General features: G+C 35.9%; 1 protein-coding gene across 5 annotated transcripts in view; it reads left to right on the forward strand.

The window, feature by feature from the left end:
- pus7 (pseudouridine synthase 7) overlaps window positions 1–20767 on the forward strand; it is an 83853-nt gene extending 63086 nt beyond the window's left edge. For 3 of the 5 annotated variants that reach the window (XM_039769881.1, XM_039769877.1, XM_039769879.1), the window contains 8 exons: window positions 7943–8068; window positions 8475–8536; window positions 8933–9093; window positions 9338–9464; window positions 11444–11545; window positions 16846–16975; window positions 17050–17141; window positions 17238–20767. In XM_039769881.1, coding sequence (XP_039625815.1) covers window positions 7943–8068; window positions 8475–8536; window positions 8933–9093; window positions 9338–9464; window positions 11444–11545; window positions 16846–16975; window positions 17050–17141; window positions 17238–17377 — 940 coding nt within the window. In that variant the 3' untranslated portion in view covers window positions 17378–20767. The remainder of the gene's footprint in view (window positions 1–7942; window positions 8069–8474; window positions 8537–8932; window positions 9094–9337; window positions 9465–11443; window positions 11546–16845; window positions 16976–17049; window positions 17142–17237) is intronic. The other 2 variants (XM_039769878.1, XM_039769880.1) reach the window with 1 other exon arrangement.

The raw sequence follows: 20767 nt of genomic DNA on the forward strand, positions 1-20767 counted from the left end.
TATTTTTAAAATGTTCCCTTTTCTTTTTCTAGCTTTTTTAACACACTACTTCTCCGCTGCGATACGCGGGTATATATATATGTATGTATATATATACCGATCTACATACTCGAATAATGGATACTTTATTCGCCATCAATGATTGTTTTGGTAAAGCCATACTCGGTGTATTCATTAGATGAACGGTAAAAAGTAAGAGCGAGGAGGATGACTCATTGAGGCATGCAGGCTGTAGTCTTGCGTCAACTCTATCTGAATTGCGCGATCACATTTGAAAAAATATATCTTTTCAAGTTCTATTTAGTCCATATGTGTCAAACTCAAGGGCCGACATCATTTTATATACTGTATTATTGTTATTAATGGCCCGGGTATATGAAGCGCTGGTAACACAATAAACTACAGATCCCATAATGCAGCGCTTCAGCTGCCTTGCCGAACACTTACCGCGTTAATCAAGTCTAGCTTATGATGCTGCAAGTTATTGCGAAGCTAGCTCTCAAGATGCTGAAGAGAAAAGTTGATTCTGAAAATAGAGCCTTTAAAAACCAATGGGAGGCTCAGTATATGTTTACTGAACCCGTGTGTCTCATTTGTGGAGCTAATGTGGCTGTAATTACAGAATTTAATCTAAGACAGCACTATGAAACAAAACATCAGGGTAACCTAAAAGACCTGAATGCAATGCGGAAGATACAGAAAGCAGAAGAATTAAATAAGAATCTGACACTTCAGCGGACGTTTTTTCCCGTGCACAAACACAAAGTGATTTCAAGTGAAGCTGCTTTTATGGGACACACAAATGCACCAGTGCAACTTGCCCCACTTTCCCTGTTGCCAAGTAATGTTGAACCAAGTCGTCACTACGGTGTTCCCAAAATACGCACTTTGCTGATAAACTGAGCGCACTGAGTTTGCATGGCGCTTTGGTGTCTTTAAAGAACAAAAAATGTCAGTCTACATGCGGCTCTAACCTTGTGCATGTTTGGTAGCACATATCTGTGTGAGAAGCTCTTCTCAGTGATAAAGACTAACAAAACAGCACACAGGAGTCGCCTCACTGATGAGCACCTGCAATCCATCCTGAGAATCTCCACAACACAGAACCTCACACCAAACATAAACAAACTTGTTGCCAAAAAAGATGCCAGGCGTCCAGCTCTAAAATGACATATGAGCAAAGACAACTGAATGATTTGATTTGTTATTGCTGAAAGGAACACATTTTATTTATATTTCTAGGTTTTGTTATGCAGCATGTTCATATTTGAATTTGTATCATTTTGACAGGATATATTTTTATGGAGAGCAAAATCTTTTGGGATATTTAAAATCTAAGTTTATTTTTTATATAAAATTACATAAGAGTAAAGAAATTTGAATGTTTGTTCTTTTAACGTTTACTTTATTTCTAACTTGTATAATTTAGACAGGATATATTTTTATGGAGAGCAAAATATTATAAGTTGTTTAAGGTTTGAGTTGATTTATTCAGGAATAATATTCCTGTCTGTTTTACCATTCCTACCAAAGATATTTCTGTCGACTAAATAAAAATTCCTTCTATTTAAAATTTAAATAGAACTTGAACAAATACGATAGTTCATAATATCCACGCAGACTTGCACGTAAGAGCGGGAGTTATCCATTTTAACAAGCAGCGTATTGCACTGATACAAAATAGCTGTGTGTGTATATATGTAGATATGTATGTATATGTATATATATGTTTATATATGTGTGTGTGTGTATGTATGTATGTGTATATATATATATATATATATATATATATATATATATATAATATGTATATATATATATATATGTGTGTGTGTGTGTATGTATGTATATATATATATATATATATATGTATTTGTGTGTATGTATATGTATATGTATATGTGTGTGTGTATATGTATAGATATTGTGGTCCCCGGCCGGGACGCCCAGGAGGAGGAGAGGAGGGCTTGTGCCTCCTCCAGACCGAGAGGGGACGTCCGTCCTGGTTGTATTGGAGACCACGGGTACAGAGCTTGGAAGCCCAGCCCTGTAGGGACCCGTGGCGCCGCCAGGCGCGCCCGATGCCAGTTTACCCCGTGTGGTCTTTGGCCGGGGATGGAGCCCGGCCGGGACGCCTTGGAAGACCGGAGGAGGGCGTGTGCCTCCTCCAGACCGAGAGAGGGCCTCTGTCTTGGTTAGATACGTGGCCTCAGGTAGGGGGCTTGGAAGCCCAGCCCTGTAGGGACCCGTGGCCACCGCCAGGCGGCACCCCAGTGCCTATTTATCCCGGGAGCCTGGCACTTCTGCCACACCAAGAATTTGCAGCAGAGAAGTAGTGTGTTAAAGAAGTAATGAAAAAGAAAAGGAAACATTTTGAAAATAACGTAACCTGATTGTCAATGTAATTGTTTTGTCACTGTTGTGAGTGATGAGTGGTGTTGTCATATATATATATATATATATATATATATATATATATATATATATATATATATATATACATATCTATACATATACACATATATACATACATATATATATCTACATATATACACACACATACATACATACACATATATACACACATATACATATATATATATATATATATATATATATATACATACATACACACACACATATATAAACATATATATACATATACATACATATCTACATATATACACATACAGCTATTTCAGATCAGTGCAATACGCTGTTTGTTAAAACGGTTGACTCCGCTCTTACGTGCAATAACAAATCAAATCATTCAGTTGTCTTTGCTCATATGTCATTTTAGAGCTGGACGCCTGGCATCTTTTTTTGGCCACAAGTTCGTTTCTGTTTGGTGTGAGGTTCTGTGTTGTGGAGATTCTCAGGATGGATTGCAGGTGCTCATCAGTGAGGCGACTCCTGTGTGCTGTTTTGTTAGTCTTTATCACTGAGAAGAGCTTCTCACACAGATATGTGCTACCAAACATGCACAAGGTTCGAGCCGCATGTAGACGGACTTTTTTTGTTCTTCAAAGTCACCAAAGCGCCGTGCAAACTCAGTGTGCAATAACTCTAGCTTCGCAATAACTTGCAGCATCATAAGGTAGACTTGATTAACGCGTAAGTGTTGCAAGGCAGCTGAAGCGCTGCATTATGGGATCTGTAGTTTGTGTTACCAGCGCTTCATATACCCGGGCCATTAATAACAATAATACAGTATATAAAATGATCTTGCGGGCCAGATATAATTACACGCCGGGCCGGATGTGGCCCGCGGCCCTTGAGTTTGACACATATGGACTAAATAGAACTTGAAAAGATATATTTTTCGAATGTGATCGCGCAATTCAGATAGAGTTGACGCAGACTACAGCCTGCATGCCTCAATGAGTCATCCTCCCCTCGCTCTTACTTTTTTACCGTTCATCTAATGAATACACTGAGTATGGCTTTACCAAAACAATCATTGATGGCGAATAAAGTATCCATTATTCGAGTATGTAGATCGGTATATATATATATACATATATATATACCCGCGTATCGCAGCGGAAAAGTAGTGTGTTAAAAAAGGTAGAAAAAGAAAAGGGAACATTTTAAAAATAACGTAACATGACTGTCAATATACAGTATTTGTTTTGTGAGTGTTACTGAGTGTAGCTGTCATCAAGGATTTGATTATCATTATTTCTTTCAATCAGGTTCGTATTTGTAGGATGTGTTGTGTTCAAGTTACATTCCGTGTTTGTCAATCGTTGTAAAGATGACATGTTTCATTCATCGATTCGTTTCTTACTGCATCAATAAACAGCTCGTCTTCTTCTTTATCTGAGACCTGACACACTGCATGCACAGGTTTTTACACTGTCTTCCTTTAGCGGGACATTGACTTTTTCCACCGTGTGCTTTGTTTCCGCAGTAGCTGGATTTATGAATATGCTTATCAGACGCTTCATATTTTTGCTGCCTTTTCAATTGTGTAATTCGGTTTTTGTTCAGCGCTCTTTGGAACTGTTGCTTTTTATCTGTTCACTGCGTCAGTTCACGTGAGCCATTCTGTGTACATGCATCGAAGGTTCCCAGCTGTGCTGGTGCCATCTCGTGCTATGTCCATGGCTGTATTTAATGTTACCTTAGTCCTGGCACTTAAAACTTTCTCTCACAGTTTCGCTGAGTTTGTGTCAAACACCACCCTGACCATCTCATCTTCCTCTCCATAAGCACAGTCCTTCACCCGTGAATATTTACCCGTGGCAGTTTGCTATTGGATTGCCGCTGATGGACGGCCTTATATGGGTGGGCACTAAATTACAAACGCCAGCGGCAGCCTGTCTATGAACTTAATTTAAAATGTAGGTTTACATCGTGCTTTGTTTCCGAAGTAGCAGAACTCATGAATATGGTTGTATATGTTACTTTCGCCGCTTCTTATTGTTTCGCTGCCTTCTCAATTATATAATGCATGTTTTCTTCAGCGCTTTTTTGAGGTCTTCCTGGTTTTCTATGTACTGCGTGATTACGTGGGAGGCGTGATGATGTCACACGAAACTCCGTCCCCACGGCGTTGAAGCTCATCTCCATTACAGTAAATGGAGAAAAACTGCTTCCAGTTATGACCATTACGCGTAGAATTTCGATATAAAACCTGCCCAACTTTTGTAAGGAAGCTGTAAGGAATGAACCTGCCATATTTCAGCCTTCCACCCACACGGGAAGTTGGAGAATTAGTGATGAGTGAGTGAGTGAGTGAGGGCTTTGCCTTTTATTAGTATAGATATATATATATATATATATATATATATATATATATATATACACACATACATCCACATATATATATATATATATATATATATATATATATATATATACATACTAGCAAAATACCCGCGCTTCGCAGCGGAGAAGTATTGTGTTAAAGAAGTAATGAAAAAAAAAAAGGAAACATTTTAATAATAACGTAACATGATTGACAGTGTAATTGTGTTGTCATTGTCTTGAGTGTTGCTGGCATATATATATATATATATATATATATATATATATATATATATATATATATATATATATATATGAGAGAGATATACACACATACATATATATATATATATATATATATACACATATATAGACACACACAAATATATATACATATATATGCATATACATATCTACATATATATAGTCACACACACACACACATATATATATATATATATATATATATATATATATATATATATATATATATATATATATTAGGGGTGGGACTCGATTAAAAAAATTAATCAAATGAATTAGTGTCTGTGTAATTAATTAATCTTCATTAATCGAATGTAAGCATACATGAAAATTTGCCCCAAATCGCAAATGTTGTTTTTTTAATTTAAAAGGGATTTAGTGGCCAACAGAATCAAATAATAGACATGGACAGGAATATTGTAAACTCAAGCTGTTTTAATTTCTGAAAAAAAAAATGCATTTAAACTGCATTTAATTTCAAAACAGAAACAAAAATATGATCCCTGGCTAAAATTGGGCAGACTTAAAAGAACAGTGGTATTTTAAGTAAGTTAAGTACATTTTCAGAATTGTATTGTCTTTAAATAATAATAACAAAAATGTCAACATTAAAGTGCAGTTTTTCTTCTTAAAAAAAATAAGGCAGAAACATAAAAGGTAATTTGACCAGCCTCATCTTTAAACTGTGAGTATCCTTAGCCAAAATTATTTTGTACTTTAGGCTAAAACAGTGTGATCATTGAACATTTTGTAATTAGATGTAATTAGAATTACTAACGGTCACGGAAGTCCAATGATCCCCTGTAAGTGCCTCAAAGTCAGCTTTCTGTAATGCATCTAATTTTGCTTGCTTTTCAATGTCATAAAGCTGTTGAATTTCACTTGAAATACGCTAACTGTAGCACATTTTCTAACCCCCTATCTTCCACCACTGTTAGTGGTCTACAGTCCAAAGCAATGTATTTTGCGAGAGAATTTGTAAGTTTGACCTATGTTGACTTACTCATTTTGGTCCTGAAGCCAGTCATTTCATGAGGTTTGGGCTGCCGACACCTTTTGTTGGTACTCAAACCCGTACTGCTAGTGCTAACAGCATACACAGTTTCTGTGCTCGCTGTAACATGTTTTGTATTTAGATGGAACCGTAAGGTTGAAGTGCCTCGTGGTATGCAAACTCATTTTTGCACAGTTTGCACCAAACCACGCTTTTATCAAGGCTTTCGTCGGGTAGTCTTTTGAAATGAAATTTGCCTCCGATCAGTGCTAGCAACGCGCTTTCTTCCGACTCTTACATTGTTGTAGCTCTGATGTGTGCATCAGTGTAATCGATGTACCAGGAAATCATGCATTGACAAAAGTTACCCTTTGTTTGGAATGCAGAGTGTGATTAAATGCGTTATTTTTTTAACGCTTTATGGAGTACATACATCGAATCTTCTCAGCTGTGCTTGTGCTAAGAAAAGGAAACATTTTAAAAATAACGTAACATGATTGTCAATATAATAGTCTTGTGACTGGTATGACTGTTGCTGTCATCAAGGGTTTCATTATTATTATTTCTTTCAATCAGGTTCGTATTTGGACATGGTGCTCAAAACCACGCTTTTATCAAGGCTTTCGTCGGGTAGTCTTTTGAAATGAAATTTCCCTCCAATCAGCCTTAGAAACATGCTTTCTTTTGACTCTTACATTTTTGTAGCTCTGATGTGTGCATCAATGTAATCGATGTACCAGGAAATCATGCATTGACAAAAGTTACCCTTTGCTTGGAATGCAAAGTGTGATTAAATGTTTTTTTTTTTTTAACGCGGTATGGAGTACATGCATCGAAGCTTCTCAGCTGTTCTTGTGCTAAGAAAAGGAAACATTTTAAAAATAACGTAACATGATTGTCAATATAATAGTCTTGTGACTGTTATGAGTGTTGCTGTCATCAAGGATTTGATTAGCATTATTTCTTTCAATCAGGTTCGTATTTGGAGGATGTGTTGTGTTCAAGTTTATTCCGTGTTTGTCAACCATTGTAACAGGTTTCATTCATCGAAGTGTTCACCACCCAAATCGGAACTCGTGAATGTAAGATGTTTAACAGGCATTCCCGGTAGTAAGTTGTGGAAATTGCCTGTGAATATTTAGCGGTAGCGTGTGTATGAACTTAATTTAATCTTTTCCTGTCTTGCAAAGTCAGTTGACGCAAGCCGCTCGGAGTACATGCATCAAAGCTTCTTAGCTGTGCTCGTGCGATCTCACGATGTCCACGACTTTATTTAATGTTAGCTAAGACCTGGCACTTCAAATTTCTTGCTACAGCAATTTTAACTCCGCAACAAAGTGATCCAAAGTCTCGTTTATACCTCGTGTCTTCTTATTAAACTTGTATCTTGCGAATACCATACTCGTCGTAGGCATGACAAACGGCAGCGGGAGTGTGTCTATAAACTTAATTTAAACTTACGGTTCACACCGTGCTTTGTTTCCGCAGTTGTGTAATTCGGTGTTTGTTCAGCACTCTTTGGAACTGTTGCTTTTTGTCTGTGCACTGTGTCAGTTCACGTGAGCCGCTCTAGCATTTCTGGGTAGATCTCATTCAGCCTGTGGCCCATTTTTTTAAACACTGTGGCAACCTTTGGACCCAGCCCCAAGCTCAACCAATGAACCTAGTTAAGAAGTTCCTCAAAATATTACTCCTACCTTGGTAAATTTAAATTGGTAAAAGAACTGGAGTCAGTTTCTTGGTGACAAACAAAAGCCTAGTTTTAAGACTTGACACTGCAAATGAAACTAAAAATAAACAAAAACATTAGGGTAACAAGGGCCCTTCACTTTTCTAAACATTAATATTTAACCCATGCATAGCCTGCCAGTCCTTTAGCAAAGCTGGATTCTCCAGAACATTTGTATTTTTTTCTTGACTTTTTTTTCCCAGGAATATTTCTGGAACAGATGAGCAGGTACATAAGGCGCTGACTTCCTTGCGAGATGTAGGGTTCATCAATTATTATGGCATGCAGCGCTTTGGGACCACAGCAGTTCCCACCTATGAGGTGGGTAGGTAAGTTTGGTGTTAAAGATATACTTCAGAACTTTTATATAATAAGTTTTAATTGGGAAAAATCTTTTGTAATATTTTAAATAGCAGTAAATATTATTGTGGATCTCAGGAGATCACATTTGCTTGTGCCCATGGATGTTATTTGGAATTTTCTTCAGAGCTTTGTATTACATACAGTTTTTTCATTCAGATGCCCCATCATTTTATATAGATTAACAGGAAAGCAAAACACAATGTAAGTGATAAGAAAGACATGTACAAGGTATAAGATCTCCTGCATTCTAGCTTCTATTTAAGCTTCATAACCTACCTAAAATTAGGGAGAGGTGTTTTGCTTGCTTTGGATGAGGTTTCAGGATAGTAAATGGCAAAACTTCATTGTCCTCTAATTTGTTTCCCATGTCAGAGCCATCCTGCAGAACAATTGGAAAGAAGTAATGGATTTAATCTTAAAGCCCCGACCTGGAGGTAGGTAGGATGATAATTGGAGAATGGTGTTAATAAAGATTTTCTTTGAGGGAGTTGAAAAGATAGTTTTTCTGTGAAATTGACTTGTTGGTGGTTTTTTTTTTTTTTGGTCTACTTTGAAGTTATATCTGGATTATATTGCTTTGAGGTGTGCCAAGATCATTTATGTCTTGCTGCATGTGGCCAGTGATTGCCACACTTTTGAGTTGTTAATTAAGAATTGTATGTACTTTACAAAAGTGCCTGTATCACTTACATGTTCAATTGTTGAAGTTCTGCTTGCCTGTATCACTTGCATGTTCAATAGCTGAGGCTTTGCTTGACTCGTTAGAAATCCCTCATTATGGCAATAGTTTCCTGTCAAGGAGGCATAACCTTTTCTTTTTGTCTCTTCAGCTGAAAAAGGATACCTAGTGCGCTGCCGGGAGGAGTGGGCTAACTCCCAGGACCCTGAGGCCGCTCTCAAAAAGCTTCCAGTCAAGAGATGCGTTGAAGGCCAGCTTCTGCGAGGACTTGCCAAGTATGGCAAGAACAATATTGTGACTGCTTTTAGCACAGTGAGTACATCCAGGCCAGGCTGCCATTTGTTGTCATCATTTTTAAAATTATGAGTGTTTATTATAATTATCTGCTCGTCTGAATCTACTCACTGTTAAGCTCATGACTCCTAGAGTGTTAATGTCATTATCCATTTCTAAACCGGAATGCTTGGTCTACAGAATCCAGGTTTTTCAGTATACATTATAATTCCCCATTTGTTTGTCTAATAATTGGTGCAAAATTGTTGTTCTTCGTTTCCAGATTCCCAGAAATAATCGCTTAATGTACATCCACAGCTATCAGAGCTATGTATGGAACAACATGGTTAGCCGCAGGATAGAGGAGTTTGGTTTGAAAGCTGTAGAAGGGGATTTGGTGCTGCATGGAGGTAAGAGACTACATAGTGACCTGCTAATGAGACTGCCTTTGTTTAAAAACATTAGAAAGGGTATATTCAAGGAAAAACATTCTGTCAGTCAAGGGTTTTTGGTTTGGTAATAGCTTTGTTGTCGCAGCCTGTGATTCAGATTTGAAAAATCAAGTTTTCTACATTTTATATCAAGAGGTACCTTCTTAATTTTATCTGAAGTGCAATTCTCCTGAAATTTCACCAGTGCCACCCATTGCATTAGTCCCTATTAAACAAAAACAATTCTGTTTTGTTTTCGTTCCCCATGTAGATGTTTCTGTTTAAGGCTACACTAGTTAAATTTCCTTAGCTGATCAGAGTATGATGTGTCTCCTATTAAAGGATTGAACTTGATTGGTCTTCTCTATGCTCGTCTAGTACAGTGTGTCTTTTTTAAAATGTGGTGAGTAAAACTGCACACAGTACTCTTAATAGTAGACCTCATGTCATTAATATAAATTTGAAACAATAATAATTTGAAAACAGGGGTCTTGGGGTTTCCACTAATAATTTTGTCTCTTATGGATCACTCACCTCTTACATATATTTGTCTTTTGCCTATCAACCAGCGTGAGATATAATTTTGTAAGTTACTTCTGATGGCAGTGGCTTATAGATTTAGAGTTGATCTTTGTGTTGGATCCATTTCAAGTACAGTGCTGTGAAAAAGTATTTGCCCCTTTCCTGATTTTGTATTTTTTTGCAAGTTTGTCAGACTTAAATGTTTCAGATCATCAAACAAATTTAATTATTAGACAGAGATAACCCAAGTAAACACAAAATTCAGTTCTTAAGTGATGATTTTATTTGTTAAGGAAAAAAAACTATCCAAACCTACACCCTATTTGTGAAAAAGTAATTGCCCCTAAACCTAATAACTGGTTGTGTAACCCTTAGCAGCAACAACTGCAATCAAGTGTTTGTGATAACTGGCAATGAGTCTTTCACATCTCTGTGGAGGAATTTTGGCCCACGCCTATTTGCAGAATTGTTTTAATTCAGCCACATTGGAGGGTTTCCGAGCGTGAACCGCTTTTTTAAGGTCATGCCACACTATCTCAATTGGATTAAAGTCCGGACTTCGATTAGGCCACTGCAAAACATTCATTTTGTTTTTTTTAAGCCATTCAGAGGTGCAGTTGCCGGTGTGTTTTGGATCATTGTCCTGCTGTAGAACCCAAGTGTGCTTCAGCTTGAGGTCATGGCTTCAGCTTGAGATGGCAGAATTCATGGTTCCGTCAATCACAGCAAGTCGGCCAAGTCCCAAAGCAGCCCTAGACACTACCACCACCATGTTTGACAGTTGGCATTGATGTTCTTTTTCTGAAAGGCTGTGTTTTTTTATGCCAGATGTAACTGGTTGCACACCTTCCAAAAAGTTTTTTTTGTTTCAGCACTCCACAGAATATTTTCCCAAAAGTCTTGGGGATCATCAAGATGTTTTTTGGCAAAAGTGAGAACCTTTATGTTCTTTTTGGTCAGCAATGGTTTTTGCCTTGGAACTCAAGCATGCCATTTTTGCCTAGTCTCATAATTTTGTTATGATGTATAGTGCATATTTTCTGTTAATCCAATAAACTTAATGTCACTGCTGAAATACTACTGTTTCCATAAGGCATGTCATATAGTTGCTACTTTGAAAGCTCAGCCAATGATAAACACAAATCCAAAGAATTAAGAGGGGTTCCCAAAGTTTTTCAAATGACTGTATCTGAAAGGTTTGCTGAAATATGCTTACAAAAGTTTTATAAATCATGTTTTCCATTTTCTTTTAGTACTACTGGTAAAGCCTGTCATGCCTATAGGTTTTGTTAATTTTCATTACTCTTAGCCTAAAGCACACTCCACTTAAATGTTTGAAATTCAGAAGACATTTTTGTTTTGAATTTCTGAGGCTTTTTAAATAGTATTTTACTACTTTGTTTCTATGTGTCTCTCTTTGCATTTTCCTCTTACAGCAACAGCAGTGCCAATCTCTGCATCTGAGGCTAACCAGTACTCTATTCATGACATAGTTATGCCACTACCAGGCTTTGATGTCATGTATCCAACCCATAAAGGTGAGTCTTTGCATGGACCACTGGATAGAAATAAATGCATTGGGCAAACTTTTTATAGTTTTATGTAACCACTCCTAAAGGATGTTGTGAGGCCATATAGTGTGCATTGCTGTTTTTTCAGTTTCTGTTTCCCTGCTTGTTTTTGGTGTTTTGTTTTTTTTCAAATTTCAATGTATAAAAGAGAAAAGGACCAATACAGTTTTAAAAATTAACCTGAAAAATGAAAATAGACTTGATTCCTTGAGAGGCCATATTTAGGGCAGGTCAAATTAACATTTAGAGAAATCTCAAGGTAATTTTTAGATTTTTAAAATGTGACGTGTACTTTAAGGTATTTGAAATTAATATCCAGATATCTCAAAATGTTTTCATTTACATTTTGAGACATCTCAAATGCATTTTAGGATATCTCAATTTTCAGATATCTCAAAATAGCTGCCTGTCCATTTCAAGATATGTCAAATACATTTTGAGATGTCTCAAATTAACCTTGCATTACATTCCCACACGGTTCCAGTTTACAAAAGAATTTGACCCATACCTAAAACAATTTAAATAATTTCGAATTGCACACTGCAAAAATTATTTATTAAATACACAACATGAGCTGACCTGCTGAGTTAAGAATTGCTGGCTGAACTGCAACCTTAGACACTTATGGGTTGTAAAGAGTACTACTGCTAGAACATCAAATATTTGTAAAACTGGATTTTATTTAAAGTTGTAGAATTCAGAACAGACATTTTCAAAGATATGAAGAAGCAGACAACTCGAAGTTAGTAAGTATCCTGTTTCTGTGTAAACAGGTTGCATTCTAAAGAATCAGCCATCCCTCTAGACTCTGTATTAGAATGGAAAAGAAAGTGTCTTCAGAGTCCTCTGAATATTACACTTCAAAAACGTTTCAAGCTGATCAGTAAAATCATGCCTCAGGAAAACAACAGATGCGCAATGTGTACAACTTTGTTTTTGTTGAAAAAGTGTCATTAGACATGAGTGTTCACTAAAAGTAATATGCAAATATTTATTAAAGTATCCGTTTTATATCTGCCCTTTGTAACTACTGCAAGTATGCTGCTGCTTCATGGATCTAGTTTCCTGGATGTGACTTGTCCATATGATGGTTGCACTGTTTCCCTGGGCAAGTGTGGATATTTCAGTTTTTTTTTTTTTGTTTTTTTTTTGACATCTCTGTAGATATGCAGGTTAGATTGACTGTTATTCTAAATTGACCCCTTGGAGAGTGCTAGTATGAGTGAGCGCTTTGAGGATGTTTTCTGTCTTGCCCTCACTAGTGCCAGAACAAGTTGTGCCCCCCAAGGACTGTTTTTAATTGGTTTGAGCTGGTTTGAGAATGACTGATTTTCTTTTAATTTTCAGCAGAAATGAATATAAACCTTTTTCTTTAGTAGATAAAGAACTGTCTAACTCAATCATATTAGTGTATCAAGGAGTGGTTTAAAAAAAAAAAAAAGGTAGCATTTGAAATTTTCTCAGAGAAAATAATGTGTTGAAATCATGCATGTGGCAAGACATTAAACACACAACATATCTTTATATTTAAGTATCTTCAGAAGACCTTATTTTTGGTATGTAACACATACAGTAGTTATGGAGGGCACATAGTTTTAAACAGTACCTTAAGTGCCCAGTAGCATGAAAGATAACATGCTCTATTGAATGTGAAATGCTGTACATTTAGAGTGTACTGAGGATGAAGTAAATCATCTTTTAAGTATAGAAACAACTAAAGTTTGACAAGAAAAGCTACGTTTAGAGAAGATGCATCTTTTTCCAATTTTTGGCCTTTTAATGTGTAACTACCTTTTTTCTTTATTCTTGTGTGGACTATTTGCTTTCAATTTTCAGTAAAACTTTTAAAACAAACTTTTTGATTGAGATATTTCTTTCAGCACGCGTTTGACCCATGTTTAATAATGCCATACAAACCAGCAGCTACAGCGTCAACATGGCCACTTCTGACCCCAGTATCGATTACACCTTGAACTAAGACTGTGAACCTAGACTTGCACATAATCTAGTATCTCTACAAACAAATTTCAATTCTGAGTAATCATTTCTTTGTCCTTTTTTTGGCACTTTAAGTTCATCATTTAATGGGGAAAAATGTTTAATGATAACCAAGCTGCTTGGCACCAATGCATGGAAGAAATCAATAAAAGCATACCTGCTGTGCCCTCCACTATTAAAACAGACCTTGTAAAAAATAGTAAAAAGAATTATAAAAAAAATCACCTTTTGGTGAATTATCTTTATCTAATACTGAAAAGAAATGAGAGAAATCTGACCTTTAACTGAAGCAAATTTATTCTGAGAAAAAAATTCTCATCCAGAAATATTTTTACCAAACCACATGTGCCACGATTAGTGGCATTCCTGCATTTAATACTCTGTACACCCTCCCTTTACCAATAAAGTAACACAAGGTCTTCTCCTGTAACACCTTGAAAAAGTTGAAGAATACAGAGTAGGAAATGTGAGACTATTCTTCTTACAGAATGACTCCATATCACTCAGGGTCCTAGGTCCTCTCTTGTGGACTCTGCTGTTTAGCTCACCTTACAGGGTTTCAATGGGGTTTAGGTCCAGGGACTGAGATGAACATGACAGAAGCTTGATTTTATGTTTACCATTTTTGTATTCACTTGGACTTATGTTTTGAATCATTGCCCTGCTGTAAGATTCAGAGATGACCCAGTTCTAGTTTGTTGGCAGAGGGAGCCAGATTTAAATTTAAAATCTCCTTGTATTTAATGGAGTCAATGACGTCATGTACCCAAACAAGGTTCTCAGGGCCCTTAAATGAGTATAAGGTACATAATATCACAGAATTTCCACCATACTTGACAGTAGGAATAAGGATCTTTTTGCTATTGCCATTCTTCTATTTACAAATCTACCTTCAATGTTTGTTGCCAAATGTTTTCGTTTTGTCTGACTATAGAACCTGGTTGCAATCGAAGTTTCAGTAGGTTTTAGCAATTTGGTCTGCCATGCCTTCTAAGTAACCTGATGGTAGTTTTCATGATTGGCCAGAGGTGTTTTTGAAGTGTGTCAGAACATATGTATAAATACTAGAATTTGACCAGTTTATTTTCAAATTATGTGTAACATCATAATAGCATTTTTACTTCTCTCTTGAGGATGATGAAAAACTACTCTGCCCCACTGGACCTAGCTAAACTACACATTCTTCTTCCTAATTAATATGGTGTTTAAAGTGTCGCTCTGCAGCAAAGGTATGCTTCCTATTGTGCCAAAAACAATGCTTCTCAGATATTTTCCAAAATTTTTCAAATTCTACTCAACACCCAAACAGTAATAGATTGAGAAAACTACCCAAGTAAATGTCTGATAGCAGTGAACCATGTATAGGAAGAGAATGAGAACAATTTTTTTAATGTTTTATCTTAAATTTCTTTGTACAGAGTTCTTGAGTGTCAAGAAATAAATTCTTATTATTAATGCTGTTTTACTACTGTTTACATCAGTTTTACATATTTCTGGCTTGATAAAATCTCATTGGAGCATTTTATTTATCGCTAATTTATCTATGTGTAAAATAGTGTGTGTTTGTGGTAGTTGGTGGGTCTAATCTTGCTACTAAAAGAATGGATGAGAATGAAAGCACATCTGATTTGGATATAATCAATACTATGGAAAACAAATGTTGTATCATTCAAAAATTTCAATTACTTATTGTTATATCAATAGGTTTATGGCAATACTAGTCGGGCATACATTATATTGCTACAAAAACAATAAAGATGTGGACTTTTTTGGATAGGTATGCAATCTTCAAGCATTCATCATTATACTTAAACTTTCTCAGCCAATCTATTTTTATTTTTTAAACTGATTAAACATAACTCTTTCATGCATATTTTCAATACTTTATTTTGCTATAAACGGAAGAATAAGTGGTAGCTTCACTTGCTAACTCGAAGAATGCACTATCAAACTCAAAAATACAGTGTAACTTTAGCCAGTTTTTCTAAAATTAATTTTGTCTTTAGATGGTGTTATAGTTTGAAGATGGTGGGAGAAAAAATGAGAGACAAAATACTATAGTTGAGTTTGTATTAATTAAATATTTAAGTGCGTTGTAGTATAATTAAAGATGTATATTAATAAAGGATTGGGTGGTGGTTGCTACTACTTTTGTACATTTAAAGGCAACACAAATATTTTCCTAGGACTGATATGTAGAGAAACTGAAATTATAAATATTTTGGTCAACTTTTAGCTTTGGAGTAAGAAAAAATATCTACTCTTCAGCCAACAAAGATTTTTGCAAGCTATGCCCCTTGAGCCACAGCATTGGATTAACAACTAAATGAAATGTCTGTTAAAAGAGAAAGTATTGAGTGTGTGATCCAATACCCACCATGCTGGTGAATGTGTGCATGATATTTCTGCCGTTGACATATATCAAAAGGTTCATGTTTTCAGTATACTTGATTTGGTAAGAAAAGATTAATATGAAACAGAAGTGTTGAATAGCACTTTTAATATTTTAGGTTTCCCGAGCTCTATTTATTTATGAAATACCTAAACCTCCAAATGTAGTGTGTCAAGAGTAGTTTACTTTAATAATATTTCAGTAATGAATGTTTTGTATTAAGCTGTTTTATCCACTTGATTGTGAAAACCAAATGATCCTTAATGCTCGACTTACACATTGATAGAACAAGTATAGGAATATCTGTAACAATACTAATTTGTAGTGCACCATCTGTTGGAATGTATTTGGTTATGCAAGTATTAGTAAAATACATTGCTTTTTTCATTTCAACAATTGCCACTTCACAAGTCATAGTAAAGTGATGCTTTCTTGCACACTTATATGTGGAAAAGGAAAATATGAAACTGTGCAACCGGACTGAGGTCTTTCAGGAATCTTTAACTATTAGCGGAATATTACTAGACAATTTTTTACATTACTCAGAACTTAACCAGACCCCCCACAATTATCCTATTTCCATCCACATACTGATAGAGGTTGCAAGTGTTATTGCTAGTTTCCCATTGGAGGCAGTGTGCATGTTGAGAGGACATATGTGATTCTTGACTTGGAAATGCTATTGCATTACCACTTATAGTATCCATATCAATATTGATGCCAATAGTAAAGTAATTATCACTGTTTTATAGCTAAGCTGTAATTTTTCCTTACTTTTATCTTCTTTTCAGCAACAGAAAAGTTTATTTATTTAGGCATAATTCAACACCATCTCTCACTATTGTAGTCACATTTATTCTGTGGTTTTGTTCTGCAGTTGGGGCAGCCTACGGAGAGATGCTGCAGGTAGATGGTCTGGACATTGACAACATGAAACATAAGATCCGGGATTACTCACTATCAGGAGCTTACCGCAAGGTCCTAATACGGCCTAAGGATGTCCACTGGTGAGTGGTGCCCCTTGAGTTCTTCCTGTTCATGTTTGCATGAATTTTGTAAATCTTACCATGTCATCTTTTAGGGAAGTGATTGCATATGATGACCCCAAGATTCCACTGGTGCAAACAGATGTGGAAAAGCTTGAAGGGAAGCCACCACCCACATTTTCTAATGGTATGGGATCTGTATATGAATCATTGGTGTCTTTTGTCAGCCAGAATGCAAAGTAAGACATATTTTTCACTCCCATTTTTTCTTTCCTTTATGAAGCAGATGGCAAATTCCGGGCTTTGCGTATGGACTTCTCTTTACCTCCTTCTACGTACGCCACTATGGCCATTCGTGAAGTGCTCAAGATGGATACTAGTATCAAGAAGCAGACACAGCTGAACACAATATGGTTGCGTTGATTAAGTAATGAAAACATTCCACACTTCATTGAATGAGAGAGCACACAAGACAGACTTGCCTGCTGATATGAGTCTGTCTGCTAATCTTTGTGGAGTGCATGTGGTGGAGCGTGCACTATTTTGTGTCTCTGAAGAGTAAATGTATTTTTATCTCTGTATTTACTTGAGTGTGCATTCAAACAGTGGCCTGTTTATGTAAGTGCAGCTAAGAGATTTGTGGCTCATATCTGTTAGTTGTGTGTATGTATGGAAAGTATGAGGTTTCATGTCAAAAGGAGCATATCTGAGTGACTGTATTTGTGCTTGAGGTGGTTGCTCCTTTTGGTGTTCATATATTTGAGGAGCTGCTATTTGGTCTTGTCTATATACTTAAAACCGCATATGCCAGTGCCTTAGTATTGGAAATTTGGACATTAATACCTCATTGAAGGGCTTTAGCTCTTCACCCAATCTAGTTCCAGAATCTAAGCACCTGTACTAATCACTCATTCAAAGATGAATGCTTTGCATGATATCCACAGTAGAGATCTTGGGCAGGAGTAAAGTTATGTTAGCTCTCCAAACAGCATATTAAAATTTAATGTGAGTATTGATGACTATTATTCCCTGTTGCATGAAGAGGTTATCAGCAAATGTAAACTGTTTTGGAGCTATTGATTATGAGACAGTGTCATGCAACACTACTCTGAGCAGGCAGCAAGAATACATTGTGAAAAATAGTCAAAGCCATCATGTCCAATACCTGGTTTCCTGCATTGTGGCCTTTTACATTTCTTACACTGTGGATTTAGTTCCAGACCAGCACATTCCTTCTGAAGGCTAATATATACATACTTAGCATCCCAGTGGTGTAATAACTATCTCTCAAGGGAATGTCTCACTATCTGTCTATTAAGGAATTTTTTGTGTAGAGTATCAGCACAGAACACTTTATACAGAATGTAGAGAAAAGAAATATAAAGCCTAACATGCAAGCAAGGCCTCTTTAAGAAGTATCTCTTGAAATATGGAACTGTTTTGCCATTTTTACTGGCTGAAAGCTCACCAACTCAAATTGGTTATTTTTGAAAGGGACATGCACATCCTTGAATAGATTTTATTTCTTAATTTGTTTAAGAGACAGAGGCAACACAGATAAGAAATGCTAACATATGATACTATAGCTTTTTTTAATCAAAGATAGTAAATGCAGGGGGACGTTTAGGAGAGTCAGCAGTAATGGATTAAAAGCAAGATGTAAAAAAAACCAAAAAAAAAAAAAACCTGAAGAACAATTGACCAAACCTAGATGGGAAATAGTACACAAGTGAGCAATTTTCAGTATATCTGAACTATACATAAACTTTTTGGTTAAACTGTGAGTTGGCTCTGGCCCTGAGTGGTTACTAGCTACACTTGTTTGCTCTTTTCTGAGTGGTAACATTGAAAATGGTATAGTTGAACAGAGCTAAATCAACTACAGTAAGAAAAAGATTAATTCACCTGTAGCAAATTCCATATAAGTTAACATTAAAATGTTTATTTTTTATTTCAAGAAGAGAAAAAGTACAAGGAACAAAATTAGTAATTCTTGCACAGCAGCAGACAATCACATGCCACCCTGTCTGGCACCACGGTGCTAGCTGGTCACCATCTCTTGCAGGATGAAATCTGTGACAGCATTGCATAGTTTATTGCATGTTGTCTAGGCAGACCTGACAAGGTTGTTGTAAGTAATAAGCATAGTTAACATTTGGGAATGCAAATTTACAGAAAGCAAGCTATTATAAACTGTGGTTTAAACTATGACATAAAGTAAATGCACATACAACCAAATAGAGAAAAATATACATATTTTTATTTTCTGAGGAAACTTCAAATTACTGACAGTTTTTTCTGCCTTCTGTGAGCATTGCTGGGGGAAAACCTTACCACCATTTACTAGCCATACTTGATTGAGTGTCAGAAATTATCTTTCACATCTATTTCATCTGCTGGCGTTATATGTTGCAGAAGGACAGTGGACAACTCTTTGACAGACCAAGTAGTAAATAAACAAGCACAAAAAAGAAAGAAATGTGCAATGTCAGTTTGCAGACAATCTGCTTTGCTTGGTATGGAGTGTAACCTATGCGGTAAGTTGACAGGACCTCGGGGTTGGCTTTTGTTTCTTACTGGCTTTTTCCTGAATAGTTCAATGTTGTCTTGTAAAGAAAAAAGTGAGTTTTAGATAATGATGAGTGTTTTGTCCCTAAGAAGATAAAGATCAGATCCTTCTGTAGTGCTCTAGTCAATTAAAAACTATCTTTGGACTTTTTTGGTCCATTGATTACAATTCTGTAGGCCCTTCTAAATAAATTTAACATAAAACATAAAATTACTGTTTCTGGAGTGTTCAATCCCTTTGCTGTAATACATCTAAATAGATCTGGATGATGCCAGATGTCTTTTAGAAGTCAAATAAGTAAATGAATAGAGTGCACCTGTGTCAACAGAAAGCTTCTCATTGGCTCAATTTCAATAAACATGGATGGGAGAACTACTAACAAAAATATGACCAAGCAACATTCATAACAAATCTATAAGAAACTTATTTAAAAGGCACACAAAGACAAGTGCATAAAAAATTCAAAGAACTAACAACATAGCTATGTCTATTGTAAAGAAATGGCACATCCGTGACCATAAATAAAACAGAATGTTTGGCAAAACTGAGTATCTGGTTGAGAATTGTGCTAGTCGTTATCCTGTGGCAACTCTAAAAAGAACAAATAATTGGTAACCAGACTTGACTAGGGACTATGTAAATTACAGAAATAAATAACATTATCATTATTGTACTGGTTACAGAAATATATTAGACAAAATACAAATAGCACAGCATGTTGCCACAGTAATAACATAATTTGCACAGATCAGTCATGGCAGTCATGGTTCTTTGCTTAGAAATAGGAAACAGATTATTGACTCAGTTTTTCGTTACGTTGAAAACTTCATTTGTAATAAATGCAGCTATTAATTTTAGAATTCAAATCAATTGTTTGTTTACATTAATTTATTGTTATATATGTGTTTAATGTGTTTCTGAAGAATGTTTAAACTGTGTTATTGCCAACCTTGTAATTACTCCTAATTTTTCCAAATTCTTTCTACCTCAAAAAAAAAACAAAATAGAGACATGGGCCATTATATATAGGGAAGTAAATTTTAATAATGTTTAGATGTACATCCAACAAAAATTCTATTTTGTTTACTGATCATATTGATAACTACCATACAGTACAGCTTATTCTAGATTGTAGTGTTTTAACAGACTTGCATATCCTGAATGCTGTTTTTAATATACCTTTGCGAAATTCTTGTCAATGAGCTTTTAAATGCACACAGCGCATTAAAATTCATGTCAGTCAA

The sequence above is a fragment of the Polypterus senegalus genome, chromosome 11 (assembly GCF_016835505.1).
Source record: "Polypterus senegalus isolate Bchr_013 chromosome 11, ASM1683550v1, whole genome shotgun sequence".
NCBI classification, from domain to species: domain Eukaryota; kingdom Metazoa; phylum Chordata; class Cladistia; order Polypteriformes; family Polypteridae; genus Polypterus; species Polypterus senegalus.